Source organism: Populus alba, chromosome 4 (assembly GCF_005239225.2).
Source record: "Populus alba chromosome 4, ASM523922v2, whole genome shotgun sequence".
NCBI classification, from domain to species: Eukaryota; Viridiplantae; Streptophyta; class Magnoliopsida; order Malpighiales; family Salicaceae; genus Populus; species Populus alba.
Genome location: NC_133287.1, coordinates 3,926,946 through 3,949,813, shown reverse-complemented (window position 1 = coordinate 3,949,813; position 22,868 = coordinate 3,926,946). Strand labels below are relative to the sequence as shown.

Sequence of the window (22,868 nt, the reverse complement as noted above, 5' to 3'; positions counted from 1 at the left end):
AAGAAAACTTTTATTTGTCACAGCCTGACCCAACCTGTCAGATATTATTTATTTTGGGTTTTACTGTCCTTACAAATTTATTTTTGATGACCACGTATGGCCCCAAAACATGTCTAACATGTCAGCAGCCAGCACTACTAATAAAACCACCTACCAAATCTTCACATGTCGATCTGGGATATTACAATCCAATTCCTTTAAGGAGCTCGATGACCCCGTTGGCACAACCGGACAACTAGTGAAACCGGTTCTAATACTAAATGTCACAGTGCGGCCCAATCTGCTAAATATTGTCTGCTTTAGACCTTGTCGTCTTCATGGATTTGTTCTTGGTAACTATGCATAGCCCCAAAAAGCTTATAACAAGTCAGCAAACAACATTGCTAATAAAGCTAGTTATCAAATCTTTAGCCGCTAATACGTAATATTAAAGTATTACATTTTATTTCTGCAATCTGCAACAACTATACCAATGTGAGATACCAATACAACTCTTTGAGGATGCAGAATACACAAGAGAAGTGATGATGAACAACCACCGACTTCAGTTTCGTTGTGTGTTGCTTTGTGATTGTTCAAGAATCTTTTCCTATCAACTGTCATTGTCATTCTTGCTAGCATAAATCCTCTCCTTAGTTATATATAGCTTAGTTTGGTTTCAAGAATTGACCCCAAAAAGCATTATATATGTATCATATATGTAATGGCAAAAAAAGGAAATTGTATGGGAAAAAAGGAAATAAATCAGCCAAGATACCAAAAGATAGTAGGTTTAAAGGCACAAATTAGTCAATGAAATTGCTTTTATGAGGTTTCAATTAACTGTTTGATTAGAGCCGAAACAGTACCAATCCACAATAAATGTATTTTGTAATGGGGAAAAAAAAAAAAAAACATGAGTCCATCACAGTGAATGATCGCGAACAATAGAGATAAGACCAGCAAAACCATACGTTGCTAGCAACCTTTCTTTGTCATCAAAATCACTACTCTCTCGTTCTCTCTCAATCTTCTACTTCCATAACCAGATCCTTTACATAAACAACCTCTCTCTGTCATTTACTACCAGATTATTGACATGTTTTTGCTATTAATTTCAAATGGAAAACCTTGAAAACATAAATGCATTAACCAGTACCCCAACTCAAATAAATAATGAAGATTTTACATCTACTGCGACATCCACCACGAATATTAAAAATAAATAACCTCAACTCCTTACATCAAGGGAAAAAATATTGATGATGGAAAATCATAAATTTAGAATCAATTTATTATGAAATGTTTTTTAAAATAAAATGCAAGACTTTGTTGGAAGATGGATGATCATGCCTATAACTACCAAAGTATCAGCTATTATTAGCAAACTCAAAGTAGTAGCTATTATAAGAAAAAATGTTGACTTTCCCTTATTGTCTTCCTCAGTACCATGGCATGTGAATATAAGTGTGGTATTCCCGGCAAGTTCCTCCATAATATAAATGCATTTTTTTGAGCATTTGTAAAGTTAATTTTTGAAAGCTATTTTGACTGCTAGGATAAAAGTCAAACATTCAATTAAAGTAAGTTTAAAAATACTAATAAAGTGACACTTGAGGGTCTAGCCCATTGGTCAACAGCAAAGCTTGTCTTTGCGAAGGTCCTGGGTTCGATCCTCAAGAGTACCAGCCTGTCACCCCCGCGGTGCCTTACCTGCCTACTGGGCTTGCAGGATGTTCAGTGGGCCCGGGGAATAGTCGTGGTGCGCGTAAGCTGGCCCGGACACCCCGGGTTACCAAAAAAAAAATAAAAAAAATAAAAAAAATACTAATAAAGTGCATCCAAGTAAATGGTCTCAGAAGAAAATTTTGAATTCGGCTATCAAAAGCCCATAAAGAGAAAATTTAAACAGCTCAAGTAAAGGATGAAAGCCCGGATAAATTGGGCAACTAGATTTGGCTATAAAAAAGCCGAAACAAACACTTGTTTTATTGGTTTTTTTTCTTTTAAAAGGACTTGATTTTTCACTGTAACTATAAAAACTATAAATAGTGAAATACTTGGGTCTTTTTTTGTCCTTAAAATTTATGAAGATTTTTTTTTTCAACTTAGTTTTTCTTTTTTTTCAATTTTATCCTCTAATATTGAGTTTTTTTTTTAGTTATTAATTAGACTTTATAATTTGTTTTGATTTATTTTTTATGAAGTTATTTCGATCCTATGACTCAAGTTATTATTTTTGTTCTTAATTTTATTTATTTGATTTTTTCTCAATTTAATTATTTAATATTTGGTTTATTGAGAATTGAGCTTTATAATATTTTATTTTTTATTTTTTTAGTTGAATTATTTTAATTTTATCCTTCAACATTAAATTGATTGAAAATTAAGTTTCATAATTTATTTTTAGTTTGTGTTTAATGAGGTTATCTCACTCTCATAACCCGAGTCATGGATTTGGTCAGTTGACTTAGGTAGTTTATTATGTTCTTTTTTAACTAATTCTTCTTTAATTTCATCCTTCAATGTAGGGTTTATTAAAAATTGAGCTTCATAATTTGTTTTTATTTGTTTTTTATAGGGTTATCTCAATCTTATGACTCAGGTTTTGAAAGTTAACTCAGGTTAACTTAACTCGTTTTTTAGTTGAATTTTATTTTCAATTTCATTCTTTAACATTAGATTCGTTACAAATTGAGTTTAATAATTTTTTTAATGTTTTTTCTTTAGAGTTATCAAGGTCTTATAACTTAGTAGAAAATTTGGCAAGTTAACCTACATTGATTTGGGTCGATCTATTATGTTCTCGTTTCAATATTAAAAAAAAAAAAGATGTTGTCTTGAATTTTTTTTTTTTCAAACTATATTTTTATCTATCATTTAGGTTGTTTTTGAAACTGTCAAGTCAACCAGGTCACATCAGGTCAATCCTTATATAGTTTTTTTTCTTTTAAAAAACATATTAACAACACCTTGATATTTTTTTAACATCCAAAAAAAATTTGATATCACTCACAATGTTGCACGAGAAATGATTTAGTAAGGTATGCTAAAATTTCTAGGACATTTAGTATAACAATATTGTTTTTCATCCTCAATATTTTTTTAAATTGCATCCCTCTAAGCCCAAAATGATGAGAAATTTGCCAAATTTTGTTATTGATTGGGAAAATTCAATGATAAGGTACCAAAGTGAAAACACAGAGATATAAAGGTCAATCTAATATTCTGAGGCAAAATACATTTCAGTCAGAAAGTTTGTTTAATTAATTTTTTATTTTTTAAGTTACTTTTTTTCTATCAATGAAGTCCTTTTCTAGCCTTCTTGTATAGAATAAGGCTTGAATTAATATAATAGTGTCAAATTAAGGGTTTGAGAACCAACAAGTAAAAGGCAAATAAAATTGATGACTACCCACACGTGTTCCTCACATTTCATTTTGGTTCTATTTTTTTATTATATGATCCCTGGATGAGAGAGAAAGAGAGCCACTAAAAAATTATGTTAGAGAGAGAAAGTATTTAGCTGTCGTGTTTTTAGCAACAAATATGACTAAAATTGATGTCCAAGGGTTTTATTCAATTTGAAGGGTTACATGTAGGTGGTTTTGAACCTTAATCTTGCCTAGAAAAAAAAATAAAGGTTGAGAGAGAAATATTTTCTCAGTTTGATTTTGTTTTTTTAAGTCTTTTTAGGGATTGTTTATCATAATAAACTAGTTTTTTTTTTTGCGATTTTAGAGCTATTTATGAGGTGTTTTTGGGCCCCAATAGGTGAAGAAATGTATTTTTCACACCAAAAAACTTGAATCCTGATTTTATGATTTTATGATTATCATAGTGGTGGTCAGATTGACGATACATCATCTATCATGTTATGCGACGCATTTACTACTATTTCTTTTTTTAAAACACAAAAATATGTTTAAAATAATTATGAGGCATAAGTGATCAAAATGAGCATATTACTCAGTGGCGAGGAAGGCACCTTAAAACTTTTTTTTCTAAAACTACATGGTTTCAAGTGCTGGTGATGCTTTTCCAATCTTTTTTACTCACTTTTTTTTATAGTTCATTTCTTTTTTGTCTTTGATAAATTTTATTTTTACTCGAACATATAAACCAAATTACAGCATTACCCTCCAACCAAAAAGCAATCATTCAACCAAAAAGAAATTACATTTTTTGTCTTTTTCAAACAAATAAAAACTTGAAACTATTTAATATGTTCTAACAAGAAAAACAAAAATTCAGAATACAATTATGGAATTATAATTATAAATAAAACAAAGTTGTACTAAATTTTTTGCAATGTAAAAAAAAAAAGAAAAAATTTCGACCTAAATTGATACTTAATTTTGTAAAATAAAATTTTATTTTATTAATTAAAACTAATTGAAAGTTTAAAGATAAAATTTTAATCTTTAATAAAAGTCTCAGCCTCTTTTTCCATTTTCATTGTATAATAGACTTGTTTTTGAGTATTGTAGTTCTCAAAGTTTTTTTTATCATATAATTAAATTAAAAATAAATATTATTAAATTTCAGTGGAGTCTATAAAGTAGATTACTTGTTCGCTTTTTAAATGTTATCACTGTCTCGAGAATTGAGTCTTCATTTTTTTATTTTTTTTTGTTATCTAGGTTTTATTACATTGAAAAAAAAAAAGGTTTTACCTGTAATATAGTGCAAAATATATCTAGAAAGACTTGATTACCAAGTAGATACAACAAGAAGAAGTAACGTTGTTTTTCTATCTATAAATATACTTTCTTGGTTCTTTGGTATAAATTTCACCGTGGCTATTCTTTAATATATCTTGTATTTTGCAACATTAACCACTATACTATTTATGTAGCGTTTGAATTATTTATGTGGCATTTGGTTACTATTTTAATATAGAAGAGATGAGATAATATGGATATAAATATATTTAGTTAAAGAAATAGAGATACAGATAAAGATAAAATTATAAAAATAATTTTATCTGTGGATAATTTTGAAGTGAAATATTTATGTGATTCTAAAACATTAGATATATAGATAAGACATGTCTTCAAAAACAATATTTTTATTTTTTGTATCCCTGAACTATTCATGTAAAAAACTCTTAATTTCAACATTGTCCAATAAAAGAATGCAAGGATAAAAATTGGTGTTATTATTATAGTTTTAAAACTCGATGCAAGGTAAGACTCGAGTCACAAATTGAAAAGATCAACCTGTTTTAACTCTTTTTTTTTTTTTAAAAAATATCAAAATAATGTTGTTTTGATGAAAAAGAAATTTAAGTAAACAAGTTTTTGACCTGGTTCAATCCTTCCTCTATTTTCTTTAAAACATGAACCGATGTAAGCTTAAGATCAACCAGGTCCCAAGTCAACTTGTCAAACAAGTCCGGGTTTTATAACTAAAGTTATTACATTATTATTATTTTCAATCTCAATATAAACTAAAGTATATGTGTAGTTTGATAGTAATATATGATAAGGGTAAAAAAAAAATTATATTTTAATTTTTTTTATTAATTATCAACCAAATAAGATATAAAGAAATTCATTAACTATCATAATTATATCTTTATCTTTTATTTTACCTTATCTTTTATATTTTTATTGTTTTCATCTCTTATCTCTTGTTCGAGATAGTACTATAGCCGAGCACTAGCTAGCAATAAGTGCACAATTAAATGTGCTCTCAAACCTTGCCAATCATCATAAATCCTGCATGAGCCACGTGTGGGAGCTTCGCTGCTTCAATTGCATTTCCATGATTGCTTTGTCAACGCAAGGTACTTAAACATCTTCACTTTTTTATTGCTCAACAAGAAAAAATAGTAGCTATATTAGAATTCGTAAATTATATATATATATATATATATATATATTATATATATATATATAATTTAAGTAAATCACGTAGGTTATAATAATAATAATAATAAGAAGAAGAAGAAGAAGAAGAATAATAATTTAGTTCAAGTGATTTTATTACAAGGTTCACAAGTCGTGAGCTATGACAACTAAGATGGTGAGCTATTACAAGTTTAATGGAATAATAAAAAATATTTTATATAAAGTATTTTTTATTTCATGATGTAATATGAGTAATTAATTCTACAATATTTAAATTTAAAACCATCAATATTAATATATATTTTTTAAAATTATTTTATAATCTCAATTTCAAAAGCATTCTTAACCAAACATATTAAATTACTTTTTTTTCAACCTTAATTTCAACTACAGTGTTAACCAAACACCTATTTTTTCAAACCAATCTCAACTAAAAATACTTTTTATAAAATAATTTTTTTCTAATCACAACCACAACAGCTACCACAATACTAAACACATTCTAAAATATCTGCGCACGAAAGCATATTAGAGTTGCGAGCTCGGTCAACAGTTAATGTTCTTGGTCAACCACTTTAAAGCTCTTGAGTGAATTCAAATTTGGCGAGGTAGTCATCTCGCTGGTGAATTTGATTCTGTCATCTACAAACACTTATCCATCACAATCCTAAAGCCATTGAAGCAGTAAATATTTAGAAGTGCTAGTTAAAATTAAATCTTTTTATAATGCTGAGAAGTATAACTTCACTTATTAAATTTTAAATTTATTTTTTAAAAGTTATCGGTTTGAGTTCTATAAATCTAGAGTTATTGAAGATTTAAATAATTGTTGATTTCAGAGTTAATTGAGATGCAAGTAAACTGATACAGACATTCATATTAATAAAAAAAATAAAAAAATTAAATATCTCTTCCCATATAATTTTAAAAACATGTTATTTATATCAAATTAATGTATGTGTGTGTATATTAATTTCAATGTCAGATAAAATTTTTTTATTGTCAATTCGGCATGAACCTTTCCTTTTAACTTATTTTTTTCCTTTTCATCATGTTATAATGCTTTTTTTTTTTTTAATTTAACGTGGGTATTCGGGCCAGCTTGCGCGCACCTCGACTAATCTCTTGGACCCTGAAGTTAATGACCATGTAAGCCTCCAGTGATCATCATATGAGCAACTTAGGCTCGAACCTGAAACCATAGAAGGAGCAAACCTCGTGATCCTAAGCTCTTACCACTGGACCACCATCTAGATGGTTATTATAATGCTTTTTTTATATGTGCATAGTTGTGGTTTTCAGTGCAGCAACATGAAAGTTGTGTTATAGGACAAATCTCCATGAAAGGATGTTATTTTAAACCCAAATTCCTAACTTTCCGAAAACTCATTCGTGATCTCAATCGAAGGAGAGCTTTGAATCCTCTATTGTCACAAATACACATTAGTTAGGATTTTACAGAGTATGAGAAATGTACTCATAATAAGGTAATACTGTGGCTGGTTGTTGGTTTTTGGTTCCACTAGATGCTGCAAAGGAGGCAACCATGTTTTTTTTTTTTTTTTTTTCCTTCTGAAAAATAGCAAATAAATATTAACAAAGAAACTAAAACAAGATTGACATTCACTGTAGAGATAATATTGTTGTGAATTTATTTTTTCTAACTTCTGGTCTTCTTTTTTGTATAGTTTCTCCCAGCCACCAGTCAAATTTATTTGTTTCATAGGTGTCTTCTTCCTCTTGTTTCCAATGTTAGAAAAAAGATGAAAAACATTTTATCCAAGGAGAATCAATTGTGAGTGGAAGGAAGTTCTGATAAGAAGAGAGGAATCGATAGGTTTCCAGCAATAAAACAATGTATGGGGATCGATCAGAGTGATGACTGAAAACGACGTCATTTATCTCTTTTTATATCATATGAGTGGAAAGATTGCTTTAAAAGCTTCTGTTCCATGAGTGATAAATCTGGTGGAGGAGATATAGTAAGATATATTTGCGTTGATATGCTTCGTTCCATTAATTCATATCAATGTTTCATTTGTCCAGAACTTTTATTGTTTGCAGGCTTACTATCCGAAGTGCTTGGCTAAGTGTTTCGTTTGAATTATGCCATGGTTCTTTGTCGGTGCTTGGAGGATCATTTCTTGCTTCCTCGGAAAAGGTACAACCTTAGCACATGATTGCAAACATTAGCTTGCAATTTTGGACATATATTGTCTGCATTATTTATGCATACAGTGTAGCTAATTGCTATTGTTTATATATATTTGGTTATTTGGTTATGAGTGTTTCCCCTTTCAACTCTTGCTTTGTTTTTCCTGCAGTTTTCTCTCCGTTCTCTTCATTGTGAGAAAACATTTTTATTGTGATAAATTATATGGTTTCCCTGCATGTGTTCAATAACTTTTTCACTCACCAACATCTGCACATAAATATTTGTTGTTAGCTCTCTCTATGACACTAAGTTAAGGCTAGGTTAACTTTGAAAAGAGATCCCCGGCTCTAGGATTTTGTATTTGCCTCTTATGTTTAGCAAACACTCTTATTCGCCCCCGCAAAAACTAAGGTGTATTCACTATTCTCCTCCTCAAAAATTACTATTTGCTAAAATAGTATTTTGGATTTTTTTTATTTTTTTTCTTTCATCTTTTAGTTTACTTCGATTTAAACTTTATAATTTTTTTAATTTATTTTTCATGGTGCTATCTTGATCTCATAAATCAGATCGTGGATTTAGTTAGTTGATCCAAGTTGACTTGAGTTGTTTTTTTTATCATTTTCTAATTATTATTTTCATATTTATCCTATTGGGTTGGTTAAGAATTAAACTTCATAATTTATTATAATTTGCTCTCATTGATGTTATCTCAATCCCATAACCCTTGTCACGGGTTAACTCGAGTTGGCTGGTCATTTTTTATGTTTTTTTTAATTGATTTTGTTTTTTATTTTATCATTCAACATTGGACTTGTTGGGAATCAGAGTTCATAATTTATTTTTATTTGTTTTCTATAAGATTATTCTAGTCTCTTGACTTAACCCGAGTTGACTTAGGTTTGTTTTTTTTTAATTAATTTTATTTTTAATTATATCCTTCAATATTGAATTGATTATTCCAATATGTTATCATCTTAATATTTAAAAAATAATTATTTTTATAAGATTTTTTTAGTCAAATTAAGTTCTTTACTAGTTATTTAGTTTGTCTTTAGACCTATCAAGTCAACCAGGTTATACTAGTTCAATCTCCACATAGTTTAAAAAATAAATATCCTAAAAAAACATATTAACAACAATGTCTGAATATTTTTTTTTATTGAAAAAAAAAGTGATCCAACTTCTGTGTGTTAGTAATCTAGTATTTTAGATGAAATTAGGAGGAATCACAAGGTCAAATAGAGAAAAACACACATGGGCAAAAGTTGCAATTAATGCATTTGAATATTTTGTAATGTATTATTTTATTTTATGATAATTTTGAGTGTTTTATAGTTATCTCTTTATATATAAAAAAAAAAAATTCTATCAATTAAAGAAATTTACAAAGGAAAGTATTTTAAATGCAGTACGATTTGATAGTTTGCATTAAACTTTGTTGTTGGATTTATTAATAGAAAAGACAATGCTGATTAACTAATTGGTGCCTGAAACTATTTGAACTAGATGTTTTCTGCAGTGTATTGGTAGGCAATCGATTCCACGAGATGCTGAAAGAAAAAAGTTGAGGCAGCTAGGTTTTGAATGAAGCATGAAAAGCAATTTAGTTTTTGTTGAGGTTAGGAGGAATTAATCAATAGATTTCTGATTTAATGGTTGTGAGTTCTTTATATTTATCAAATAAATCACGGATTCAAGTCTTTTTTTTTTCTTTTTTTTTTGAAGTATTTACATTTGAAAAATACTTCATTGCAAGGGCATACCATAGAAGCACTTCGACTCCATAGTGATGCCACATCCAATCCCACGTTGTGGTGATTATACAATTCATATGTCCAAATAATTGTCTAATTTAACAAAATTATTGTTGTTGTAGTACTTGAACGCAAAGGAGATGAAAATTTTTGCAGTGTATCCTACTCCTTTTCAGTTGAGTTTGAAATTACCCTGACTTATTTTTGACAAGTGCATTATTATTATTTTTTTTGAATAAATTAAAAGATTAGTCCTCATTTATAAGGTATTAATATAAATCATAATTACAGTGCTCAATCCAACGCTCAGGTTGAGGGTTGGTCAGGTCAACCTCTAAATTAGTAAACCAAACAAAGTCTATCTTACAATAACATTGTTTTGTTGTTTAAACAAAAAAATATAGAAAATAAATAAATAAATGTTGTTCTAGATAAAAATAAAAATATCTTTAAAGTTGATTCAATCAAAGGTACTCAAGTTTGACCGGGCCTATAGAGTCATGACTTGACCTTTTAAATTATTGAATTTGATCGGGTGAACTTTTTTTAACTCGGTTTGAAAACAAACTATTCTCGGTTTATATTTCGGGTTAACAGGTCATTAAGTCAATGTGCACTAGTTTAATAACTATGATATTACCTGCACCAATTGCATTCGTCAACTTCAACTATAAAAAGTTTTCAATTTGCCCTCTGTTTAGCCTCCGTCCAAATCAGTTAACAGAATCCATTAAACTTCATTGTCAGTTGTCATGCTCCTACTTCTTGTACTTACTCGCATAATTTACCTTTCAGTTCAAGACAAATGAACACCAACCTTAACAGAATCCATCACGAGCAGTGTCAGCAGCTCTTATCAAACTCAGGGTTTCTAATTTTTCTCACTTTGGGTGGTCCGCAACAGGCATAGCAATCCTCCACCACTTTCTCAGAATTCCCACTTTTATTAGGTTGTTTTTTTCAAATTAGCATTAACTACTGGCGGAAAAATACTCTTTAAAAAATATTTAATGAAAAAGCATACTTTCACCTTATTTTGTTTTAGAAATGTAAAATTTATTAAATATTATTATTTCTAAGTGCGATAAAATATTTGTCACGCTTTTAAATAATAATATTTAATAAATATCATGTTTCTAAAACACGACAAAGATGAAAGTTCTATCATCTAGCTCAACCAATCAGCTAGTTAGATCTAGTTGTATTAACCGGTCAATGATATCATGTAAAAACCATAATTTTATAAAATTTCTTTTCCAAATATATTTTGAGTCAAAATGTACATATTTGCCTAGTTTATAAACTCAAAAATAGACTCCAATTAAAATCTTAAAAATTTATTATTCACACAATAGTTGTTTTTTTTTTTTATGTCAATGATATAATCGAGCTTGTGATAATAAATGATTTTAAATAGTTAGATTTAGGTTTGTCATAATTAAATGAGATTCTTTAACAAACAAATTGCATGAATGGCATATAGCATTTAATCAAAAAATTTATCATGTTAATGGAACCCATATCCATGATTCATATGGTATCATTAGGTCATAATAGCCTTAATTATAAGAAATTTGCTTACCGTTTATTTAACAGGTTAATTATAATTCTATCTATAAAACTCAAAGCATCAATCCGTTTTTTGTTCTATAAACTAGAATTCACCATCTCTCCATCCACCACACTAATGCAAAACTCTGAGAGATTCTACAAATTCTAATATTTAAAAACTAATGGCATAATTTGATTCACCTGTGGCTGCCTTATCAAGCACATACCTGAAAGGTCCAATATTAGACATCGCAGTCGGTGTTGCATTCGTCCAACTTTCCAGGCTCTAACATTTTTTCCACACCGTCAATTCTGGCATTTAATGTTCATATGCCTACAAATTTTTAGATAAATCATTCAGCTGCGTTCCATCAACATAATAAGTGCGAGAGGCTAATTTTTTTTTTTTCTAATAAACATATTCATTCCAACTTCAATTCATTTATAGACAAAATTATATTCAATCTAGTTAAAACCATTGATTTTATTTTAAAAACGAACCAAAAATACTGTTAGTTATTTAATGAATAATGTCAACATCTCATCTATCCACTCAATTCATGTGTACAGATGGGCTACCTTGGATTGCAATAATCAAATTCAAGAAAACAAACCAACCTGTTTCCTCTTTGGACAACCTTCTCCTTCGCCAGCTCCAAGAATTCTTCTTCCTTTGACCGGTTTTCCTTTCCATTGCCAGCACAACTGCTGGACCAGACTAGCTGCCATTAATAAGCAAAACAAACTGCAGCCTCATTTACTACAAGGCAACAACGTCAAATTAACAAGATAACACAAACACATTGTTGTCAGAAAAGAGAAATACTAGCAATTACCTGGGCATGGCATGGCATTTGCTCCTGGCCTCGAATTCCTTGAAGCTGCTTTCTTGGATGGTTCTCCATACAGTATGCTTGCGAAATAGGGGAAGGCTGCTGTGTTTCATGACTTGATATAAACATATGTATGTGTGAATACTGCGTGTGTCAAAGATAGGTTGAGGGCCTAACTACAAGACTTTTGGTTTTGGGGTATGAATGATAGGTTGTCAATTCAAAATCTTGAAAATTCAATGGATTTAAAGTGGTTATGAATTAGATTTGGAAATGGAAATGATTTATTTAAATATTTTTTAGTTTGAAAGATAATTAATTAAGGTTGTAGTAGAATTGTCTCCAACCACATGGAAGCCCAGTCAGTAATTATTAAGCCAGGAAGGCTGGCATGCATTCATGCCATCAAGATGGGGAGCACCACCGCTGGTGGGTGGACTCAACCATGGCTTACCTATTTGGCAACGGCAACCTGATGTTGTGTGTGATTTAAAAAACGAAGGACCACGCGTCAAGGTTTTGATGGCTGCGGCATTGTAGAACTTACCATAAAAAAAAGAGAGAGGAATGATCCACCTCTTTGTCAGTGACATTGTACATTGGTTCGGGCAATAACCGGCATCTAGGCCCACCACCTGAGCCAACAGCTGGAACTGATAAGGTCTGGGTCCCTCCCCCTTCTCTCTGAAAAAAAATCTTAATCATTGATGCAGTAAAACCTTGAGATTCATGGCAGAGATTTGGAATCAGAATGTGAGAAAAAGCAACCCTACATTGCATTGCAGTAACAATGTGGTCAATTTCATCTCTCTCGCCAGCTTTGACAAACCTTTTAAAGTGATTTATTTAATTGAATTCACCCAGGCCTTTTCACCATCAATCTCTATAGAGAAAAAGGAAGGAGAAAGAGAGAACTCAATGTATGTCATCTACGTGGGAGACTTACCATCCATACAGCATAACAACATTAGAGTGTGTGTAAATGTCAATTTCTCCAACACCATTAAAGCACATGAATTGTATTACAGGTAGCAGCAGCAGCAGCTTTGGCCAGAAAGTTAAAGAAAAAAGAAAAGATATTGCACAAACAATGATGATGAGAGATAGATGTTCTGTAGGAGTAATAAATAAGTGAAATGAAAAACCCAAATGAGGCCTTTTATTAAAACCACCACCCAACCCAACACCCTGTTTAAAATAGTACTGTCTTTAAGTCCCACAAACCCTAGCTAAAACCCCATTTTAATCACACACAAAAAAAAAAATATTGGAATAATAATTCAAGGATAAGGAAAACAAAACTCCAATATTTCAAGAACAATCAAACCTCACGTGTGCTACACATAAAAACTACACAAGTGGAGGGTTGATGATCATGATGATGCTTTTTTCCCATCTCTATGAGTGATGACTTGTTGTATCATGCCGATCATCGCTTCCTCCACCACCGCCACCATGATGTGAGTGAGACCCGCTCGCCTGTGATTCCGATATGCCGGATGCCCGGTAGGGATTTAATCCAGCTAGCATATTCAAATGACCTAATTCACTCATCCCACTATTACCAGCACCAGACCCACCAATACTTGTAGACCCCAGTTGCTGGCTAGGCAATAAGGTAACAGGAGCAGGAAAATTCATAAAATGTAACCCACTAGACATGGTGCTCCTGTACAAACCACTGTTATTAACAGAAGGAAATGTCCATATAGGATCTCCGCTCATGACTTGATTATTATTGGAATTAGCCAGCATCCAAAAATTTGCTGGAATTTGTCCATGACTAGCTGGAACTGCCCCACTACTGGATTGCAACAGGTAGCTTCCCATCTGATGCTGTTGCGATGATGATAAATCTTGCTCGGGCCTTCTTTTCCTGTTGAAACTCTCTTCTGTCTCCGTTGATAACTCCAGTGAAGAATTGTCTCGCAATTCTTGCTTTGCTTGCATCATTGCGTTCAGATTGTTACTGGATTGGAAACTTAAAAATGTCGGTGGTTGTGAGGTCTCTAGCCCAATTCCAGGGAACAAACTGCGACTACGTTGCTGCAGTGAAAAGTTTGGGCTAAAACTCCCTGATCTTAGCTGAGACGGAATTGACATACTTGAACCTGAGCTACGCAAGGATATGTTAAGGGAAGTGAAATTAGCAGGGATTGTTCCGGTGCCTGTGGCAGCGATCACAGCTGGTTCTGCTTGTTGAAGTAACCACTCGACGGTTTCACCGTCTGATTTGTGGCCAAGTTCTTTAGTGAGCTGGAAAACCCTAGCAGCGCAGAGAGCTGGCATGCGAATTCTGCGGCCACGTCCATCCACCTTGGTGTGTCTGTCCTTTGTTGATGTTCGTTTTGGAGGGGGTTTCTTCGATTGTTCTGCAGAAACAATTTGGAGATTAGAGGTAGAGAGGTTTGTGTTAGTTTTGTTGCTGTTGTTGTCGTTGTTTGGTTCGGTGGTGGAGATGGGAAGAGAAGGGTAAGGAGAAGAGGACGAGCAAGGCTCGTCTTCTTTCTTTTCCAGTAATTGGAATGGGAAGTTTGGGCGGTGTTTGTGGTGGTAGTGGTGGAGCTGATCATCACCTCCCTCCATGATAGCATGAAAATTAATATGTAGGAATTTCTCCAAAGGCTAGCTTTTTTCCTTCTTTCTTTCTGTTTATATTTTCTATGAGAAAAAGATTAAATATTTACTAGAGTAGGGGATAGGAGACTGTGTTGAGGGGAGAGAGAGAGAGAGAGAGAGAGAGAGAGAGAGACCCTTTTTCTGGTTTCTCGTTTCTCTTTTGGGTGCCTGGAATTCCCTCCCTTGAGAATTGATGTTAGAGAGAGGATAAGGGAGGAAGAGCTGGACGAGCTTTAAGCAACAAACATAATGAGTGAGAATTATATGGGGTAAGCTTTAAAAAGCAATTTTTTTTAACAAAAAGAAAAATTTTGCTTTGTTGATGTGTCGACAAGCTTTTAATTTTCCCTTTAAAAAACAAAATAGGGGAAAAATCAGGCCTCGACCTGTTATCTGCTTCACAGATCAGTCCCGATCTTCAGACCTTAGAAAAATATGGCTCAGCCTTTCAACATTGTAAGTTAGCCATTAAATTAATGATAGATCAGAGAAGTGCTTCCTCAAGGCCTTGAATGTTTTTTTTTATAAAAAAAAAAAATTAATTGTGCCCTTGCTTTCACCACCTTCATCCCTCCACTCCTATTAAATTTGACCATGGAATATAGCATAATTGTGCAATTTACAACCCATCACTGTCCTATTTTAATTCAACAATGACTAGTTTGGATGAATTGTGTGATTAATTGGGGTTCTTGCTTCCCTGAAAATAAAGTATTTAATATTTTCTTTGATATGCATAGTAAAAATGGTGTGAGTTATGCACGCAATATGTTTCATAAAATGTTCGAGAGAGATGTTTCTTACAATTATTTCAATGGTTTAGGTATGGAAGAAAGAGAGTATTGATGGAAACTTTTGTTTTGTGCTGTTTGTGGTGAACAGGGAAGATCTAATTTCAATGGTTTAGGTATGCAAATTAAGTAATTGTTTGAGCTAGCAAGCACATCATCTTGTCATGAAACTCCAATCTTTTTTTAGATGGTATCCAATATTATTTGAGTTTGTATAAAAAAACATTGATTTTAACATGTTATTTGCCTGTATAATATGGATTTTAGTTTAATTTTCATGATTAAAAAAAAAAAGTTTTTTAAGCTATTTATAAGTTATATTTATAATCAGGTTAGTTTAAATTGATAGTTTTTAAATTTAAATAAAAATTATTAACGTAAATATTCTAAAATGATAGTAGGATAAAATCATCTCAAAGCATGTTCTTGCAAGTTGCATTTAACATGGTATTTAACTTGTAAAAAAAAAAAAAACATGATTTCTAACAGCTTCCAAGGAAAATAAACAGTAGTGGACCAATCAGTGTTGATGTTGAAACGTTGAGTCCATATTCAGAAAAGTTTTGAAAATGGAGGACTCGTATGTAAAATGCGTTATACGTGGAGGACTGATTTTGTAGTTATATCTTTTTTGTTTTTATGAATTTGGACAGCAATGTTCCTTTTTATTGTGGTGGACAGTCCCTTTGGTTCAGACTCCACGTGAGGTGCTCTTTTTATCATTCAATCCATAAAGACAGTGGTGTCCAGAGGTGGGCCCAATCCCGAGTCAAAAATTTGAGAGAAATATTATTAGCTGGGTCCCATTTCATTCTAGCAAAGGAACCTGATAGGTGGACTCTACTTTAGGATTACAACACGTGGCGTTGAGGATTACAGTACATGATCTACTGCGGTAACAGGCATCATAACTCGTACATATATGTTAAAGATACCTCCAGCCTTGCACCCACGCTGCGCTACGACTAGGATTTCAATTGGGTGTTTGAGACTGTTTTCAAGAAAAATTTTAATTTATTTTAATTTTTAAATTATAGTTTAAAAAAAATTGTATTTGGATAATTTTGATTTATTAATATTAAAAATATATTTTAAAAAAATATATTATTTTGGTATATTTTTAAATAAAAAATATTTTAAAAAATAACATTTATCATATTTTAAAAAATAAAATACTAGGTTAAATTTACTGACATGGGAGAATGAGGCTTGCACCTTAAATTCATGATTTCTTTATTAGTAAACAAAATGATATTGTTTATTATTAACAAAATAAATGAAATGATAAATAAAAAAAGAATTATGAACAGTAATTAAATAATAAAAATGAGAAAAAGTTAATTTTTGGGGAAAAAAAATACTGTTAATAAAATGCACTAAAACATGAAAAAAATAAAGTTTGGTATTAAAATGTTAATTTAAAAAAAAAAACAAATGATAGAAAAATGGAAACTCTTAGGATTAAACTACATTTTTGTGCGCAAAATCTACCTAGGGCTTGTTTTGTTGTTCTTTGTCAAATGTAATCCTTGCTTGTTTAATTTATGTTTATAGTCCAATTATAGAAACTAAAATGTGAAAAAAATAAAGTTTGGTATTAAAATGTTAATTTACAAAAAAAAAAGGATCAAATGATAGAAAAATAGATACTCTTAGTATCAAACTAAAGTTTCATGTGCAAAATCTACTGGGCTTGTTTTGTTGTTCTTTGTCAAATGCAATCCCTATTTTTTTTCATTTCTATTTTAGTCCTAATTAAATCTTGATTTAGCAAAAGTGAAACCTAACCAGCCCTCGATTACCAATAAAAACCCAAACATGAGATATAACTTGAATTAAAATAAATATAAATAGAGAAAACCATGGTAACATACCTTGGGAGGATGCAATTGGAAGGTTTGAAAGTTTGATGATAAGAAAATAAACTTCATTGATCAAAATATATAGTGTTATTCACAGTGTTCTGTGAGGTGGGCAACAGTAAAATGGCGACCTCCTTTATTTTCTTGTATAATAACTAGTAAAGTTACTTGCACCTTGCACCTTGCACCCTATAACGAAGAACTTTTTAGAATTTATTTTTTATTTAATGATAAGATAGTAAATAAATACATTTTCTTAGAAAAGACAACAGATAAAATTACAGAGAAAATGTTTTTTTTTTCAAATTAGTCTTTATGATTTTTATTTTTTTTTGCAACAAAATGTTTTTTTAGCAACATATTTCATTCAATAAAAAGTTTAAACAATAGAAGAAAAACAATTAGAAAAGGCTACGATTTAAATTCTTAAAAAATGTTTTATTAAACAAATATTTTACATTTTTTTTAGTAGTGGCCTTTCTTTTGAATTACAAGTAAAGGCAATTAAAATATATTTTTTTCAAAAAATTTAATAATTTAAAAATAATTAGGAAAAATATATATCTTCTATCAAAAACTACATTTTTTATCAATTCATTTCCTTTTTTTTTTTAAGAAAAAACCCTTTTTGTATCAGAAGCATTGTGTTTTAAATAAAAAACAAATTGCAAAAAATCTAAACAATTTAAAATAACAAGAAAGGTATATATCTTCTATCTAAACTACATTTTCTTATCAATGCATTTATTTTTTAAAAGAAAAAACATAGTTTTATCGTAAGCATTGTATTTTAAATAAGAAAAATTAACATGATATGAAGAACAAATTTGGAGCACATGCGATGCTTATAATGAAAAAGGAGACGACAAGATATAATCTTAGATAACAAACGAATATTTTTGATAACCTAAACCTGTCGCACATACCGTTTAAAGTTTGCGGTGGCTCCAACACACTAACATCTTTTTAAGTAAGAAATTATTATTTTAATGGTAAATTATGTAACTAATATCATCCAAACTTGCAATTAGTAAACCAAACCAAGGTTAAAAGATCAAATCACTCCTGACAACAATGAATTAAATGTCTTTCATATAAGGGTAAAAGTGTAATTTTACTATACATAAAAAAGAAAAAAATACTTAAATACCTTAAATACCCCTACTGGACATTGTCTAATTTTTTTTGCTCTTGGGGGTATTTTGACTATTTTACTGTTTATACAATATTGAGTTGACAAAAATATCCCCAAACAAATCAATATTAATTTATAAATAATATAAAAATAAACAAAATACCTCTAATCTATCAATTTTTTATAGAAATAACAAATTAATCACTACATTGTAGTGTTAAATAGGAAAACACGGGGGAAGCTGTAATGAATCTCACATGCCCCCTTTAGTATATTTGTTATTTGTTTGTTTGCTATTTTTGGTATTTTGCCCTTTTCTTGATTAATTTTGTCCATCATTTCTTTTTTTTTAATTACTATTTTTTTTATCCTTTTCTTATGATTTTTATTTTAATTTTATCCCTTAACATTTTATTTCATTTACTTTATTTATCAAATTTTAATTCTTATTTTTTTATTGCTATTTTTTATTATCATTTTCTTAATTTATTTTATTTTTCAATTTAATCCCTAATTATTTTCCTTTACATGGTTTTATCCCAGATTCTCACTGTTTTGTTCACGATTACAGTTTCCATTACTGATTACATTATATCACATTATTTCAAACAAACCTCAATTGTTTTAATAAGAAAGCTTTATATTCACATCCAAAAAACAAAGTATCCAGAGAGACAGCGACCGGCACTTCTGTGGATGCTACTGCTGTTGATCGTCTCCCTGCGTCGTCTTCAATCTCCCTTCTTAATTTGGCTCCACATCTTCACTCACTCCTCTATCTTGCTGCATCTATCTTTGCATAACGCTAAAAATGAAATCATTTTTCTGCTTTTGGATTTTGCTAAAACATGACGAGTGATGAAAAGTGTTGTATTTCTTTGTCGGTGCATGCATTTGGTTTCGAGGAGTCAACCTGTAGAGGGTTCATGTGTAGACAAGTCAATGAAACTAAACGTGCCTACCTTGTGCGTGCGTATCTGCCACCCAAAAACAACCATGCTCTGCCTCCCTCTCTCGCCGTCTCCGATGGTAAGAAGCTAGTATCACTGCCTGCGCATGGTTGAACAAAGGCTACAAACGCATCTACTTCAACAACATTAACTAGGCTAATACATAAAAAGCGAGTTCTGTGTAGCAAAATAAATGAACCAGGCTAAACATTTTGGTGACGAAAGATACAAACTCCATAGCATAAGAACAGCCCGCGAGGTATAATATGAAAGTGTATTTTGTTAACTAGTCGAGGACTTGTCCAGACAAAAACCAAATGGAGCAAAATCCAAAATCTAAAGAGAAAGGACTCCGGAAAGATCTGCCAAGTACCAAAATTCAAAGTCAACTACACGGCTGAAAACTATACAGATTTTAACTTAGTCAATTTAAAAAAAAAAAAAAAAAAACAATGTTGTTTTTATTTTGACCAAGCCATCTATTTGCCTAAGTGACACTTTTATCTTCATTGCAGCTCTTACCCCCTCTCTTCTTCGCTTACGTATTACCAGTGCATCCATAACTATGTATACTCGGTTACTCACAGTTCCTTTCAAGTAGACTTCATGGCAACGTGCTGTCCATTCCTTTAGTAAAACCAATGATGGGAGCACCAAACCATGGTGCATGAATTTATCCAAGTGATATAAGAATGAAATAAAACATGAGCAGACCGTCGCAGAGTAAAATGGTCATCAATCACGGCAGCGCAGAGTAACTAAAATAAGAAAGATACCTGAATTGGTTGGTGATGAAATAAACAGCAGAGTACACTTGTTTGTTAGTGAAAGGCATCGTGCACAGGCGGAAACAATGGCAGAATGATGACAATTACTCAAGATTGGAGGCAAGAACAACATGAGCAGCGATGGTACAAGCTAGAGACCATAAACAGGCAGGGTAACGGTGCAAAACAACATCAGGAACATTATCAACCGTCAAGATTTGTCAACAGGATGGCAAACATCACAGAAAAGGAAAAGGACACTGAATCAGTATGCAAGACAGAAACAGAAACAGCACAAGTAAGATCCATGAAAGATTTCCCTCGAAGGAGATGGGAAAAACACTTGCGCATCGCACACCAAGGTAAAGAAAGCAATAGACACTTGAAAAAACACCATCCCCAGAGCTCAAATGTGTCTAGCATGGCAGCTAATATCGAACAAAGGTCCTTTTTAAGGAAACTAACTATGAAAGAAGCTGGAGAAACCCCAGAAACCAAAAACCAACGAAGAATCTTGAAAAGAAAAACACTAAAGGTCCCTAACCTGAGCCAATATTACATTGATAAAAGCAAGGACTAAAATAGCACACAGCATTCAAAAAGCATAGAATTGGAGGTCTCAACAACGAGCCCATGATCAAATCTAAAGCCTTCTCCCAAGACCTTGAGAAACAATGAAACATGTCGTGAAACCATGCTGGTGATATGTTCTGTTTCGCCACTTCACATGCACGTAATGGCACACATTAGCAGACCACGACATGCAGGCATTACAGAGAAGCAGAGCCACGATGTGTAGTTGTGAAGGGCATGCAAAACCACGATGTGCAGTTGTGTGATGGCAACAGGATTAGCAGAGACCACGACGTGTAGTGGCAAAGTGGAAGACTTAGTCTAATTCCTTTATTTAGTCAATTGTCTGTTGAGTCAGTTATTCTGTTCTAATTTTCAGCATTCCTATTCGGTAGTTATGTTTGTTATTTCATTTCCTATCTGTAATGCTATATCTATATATAGCCTGAAGAATTCAGTAAAAGATATACAATTATTCTTCTTCAATATTCTTCTCTTATCCTATCTTCTTCTTTACCTTCAAATTAACCATATCAGTGGTATCAGAGCCTGGTTTTCAACCATGGACACTCGTGGTAAAACAAATGCAGAATTCCGCAGTGATGTCAATGACATCTTGGCACGACATGAGAACAGTTTCGATCAGGTAAACGCAGCCTTACAAGCAGTGCTGACGGAACTCCAAGCTCTTCGAGCTTCTCGCAACCCAAACAATAACTCCTCTGAAACAAACCCCTTTGCTCGTGATGAATCCTCACAACCCCATACTTCTCGTTCAAACACCACAAAAGACCACCCTCATCACAACCTCAAATTGTCTTTCCCAAAATTTAATGGTGATGACCCAACGGGATGGATTTACAAGGCAGAGCAATATTTTGAATTTCAAAATATTGCGTTGGATCAACAAGTTCAGCTGGCATCATTCCATTTGGAAGGCATTGCCTTACAATGGCATCGGTGGCTGACGAAATTTCGTGGACCGCTATCATGGGAGGAGTTTACTAATGTTATACAACTCCGATTTGGTCCAACCGACTATGAAGATCCCTCGGAGGCTCTGACACGCCTTAAACAAACCACCACCATTGCAGCCTATCAGGAAGCTTTTGAAAGGCTTTCCCATAGAGTGGACAACTTGCCTGAGAAATTCTTAGTAGGTTGTTTTATTGCAGGACTCAGGGATGATATTCGCATAGATGTGAAGATCAAGCAGCCAGTAACATTGGCTGATACAATAGGGGTGGCCCGACTAATTGAGGAACGCAACCAGCTGCAAAGGAGATCAACTCAACCAATCCGTTTCCAGCCAACTTATGCAGCAGCAAAATCCTCTTCCAATCCAGTGGCTGGGGTGCTAGGACCCCCACCAAGTCAGCGACATAACCAAGGTTCCAATAATCCACCAGCAAACTTCCGGAGAATCACCAATCAAGAGGCACGAGAGCGACGAGAGAAAGGATTATGTTATTACTGTGACGAGAAGTTCGTTCCAGGACATCGTTGTGCCAGACCACAACTGTTTATAATTGAAGATTCACCTCAGACGGAGATCGAAGACGTGGAGATCAACCAACCTGATCTGGAACCCTCGGAATTTCTACCTGAAATTTCTTTTCATGCAATTACAGGAACCGAACATCCACAGACTCTACGCGTCCCTGGCAAGTTAAAGAGCAAGAATGTAACAGTGCTGATAGATGGAGGTAGCACTCACAATTTTATTGATCAAGCCTTGGTCTCCAGATTCGGATTACTAGTAACTCAGGGAAAGCAATTACAAGTTATGGTGGCTAATAGGGAAAAGATCAAATGTGCGGGGCAATGTCAGGCACTCACTCTCATCATTCAAGGCCATCCTGTCACCACAGATTACTACATCCTTCCAGTTGCAGCATGCCAGTTGGTATTAGGAGTGCAATGGCTTGCAACTCTCGGTCCAGTCGAGACTGATTACAAGCAACTTACCATGAATTTCAAGCTTGCAGGTATTTCTCACACATTTCAAGGATTAGGGAGAAACGACATTGAAGCCTTGACA

At 32.3% G+C, this 22,868-nt stretch overlaps 1 protein-coding gene across 1 annotated transcript; it reads right to left on the bottom strand.

The window, feature by feature from the left end:
• Nucleotides 1-13,262: 13,262 nt before the first annotated feature.
• On the bottom strand, nt 13,263-14,998 carry LOC118047286 (transcription factor TCP15). The gene has a single exon (XM_035056529.2). The coding sequence runs from the start codon at nt 14,714-14,716 to the stop codon at nt 13,529-13,531; it is 1,188 nt and encodes a 395-aa protein (XP_034912420.1). The 5' UTR covers nt 14,717-14,998; the 3' UTR covers nt 13,263-13,528.
• Nucleotides 14,999-22,868: the final 7,870 nt, after the last annotated feature.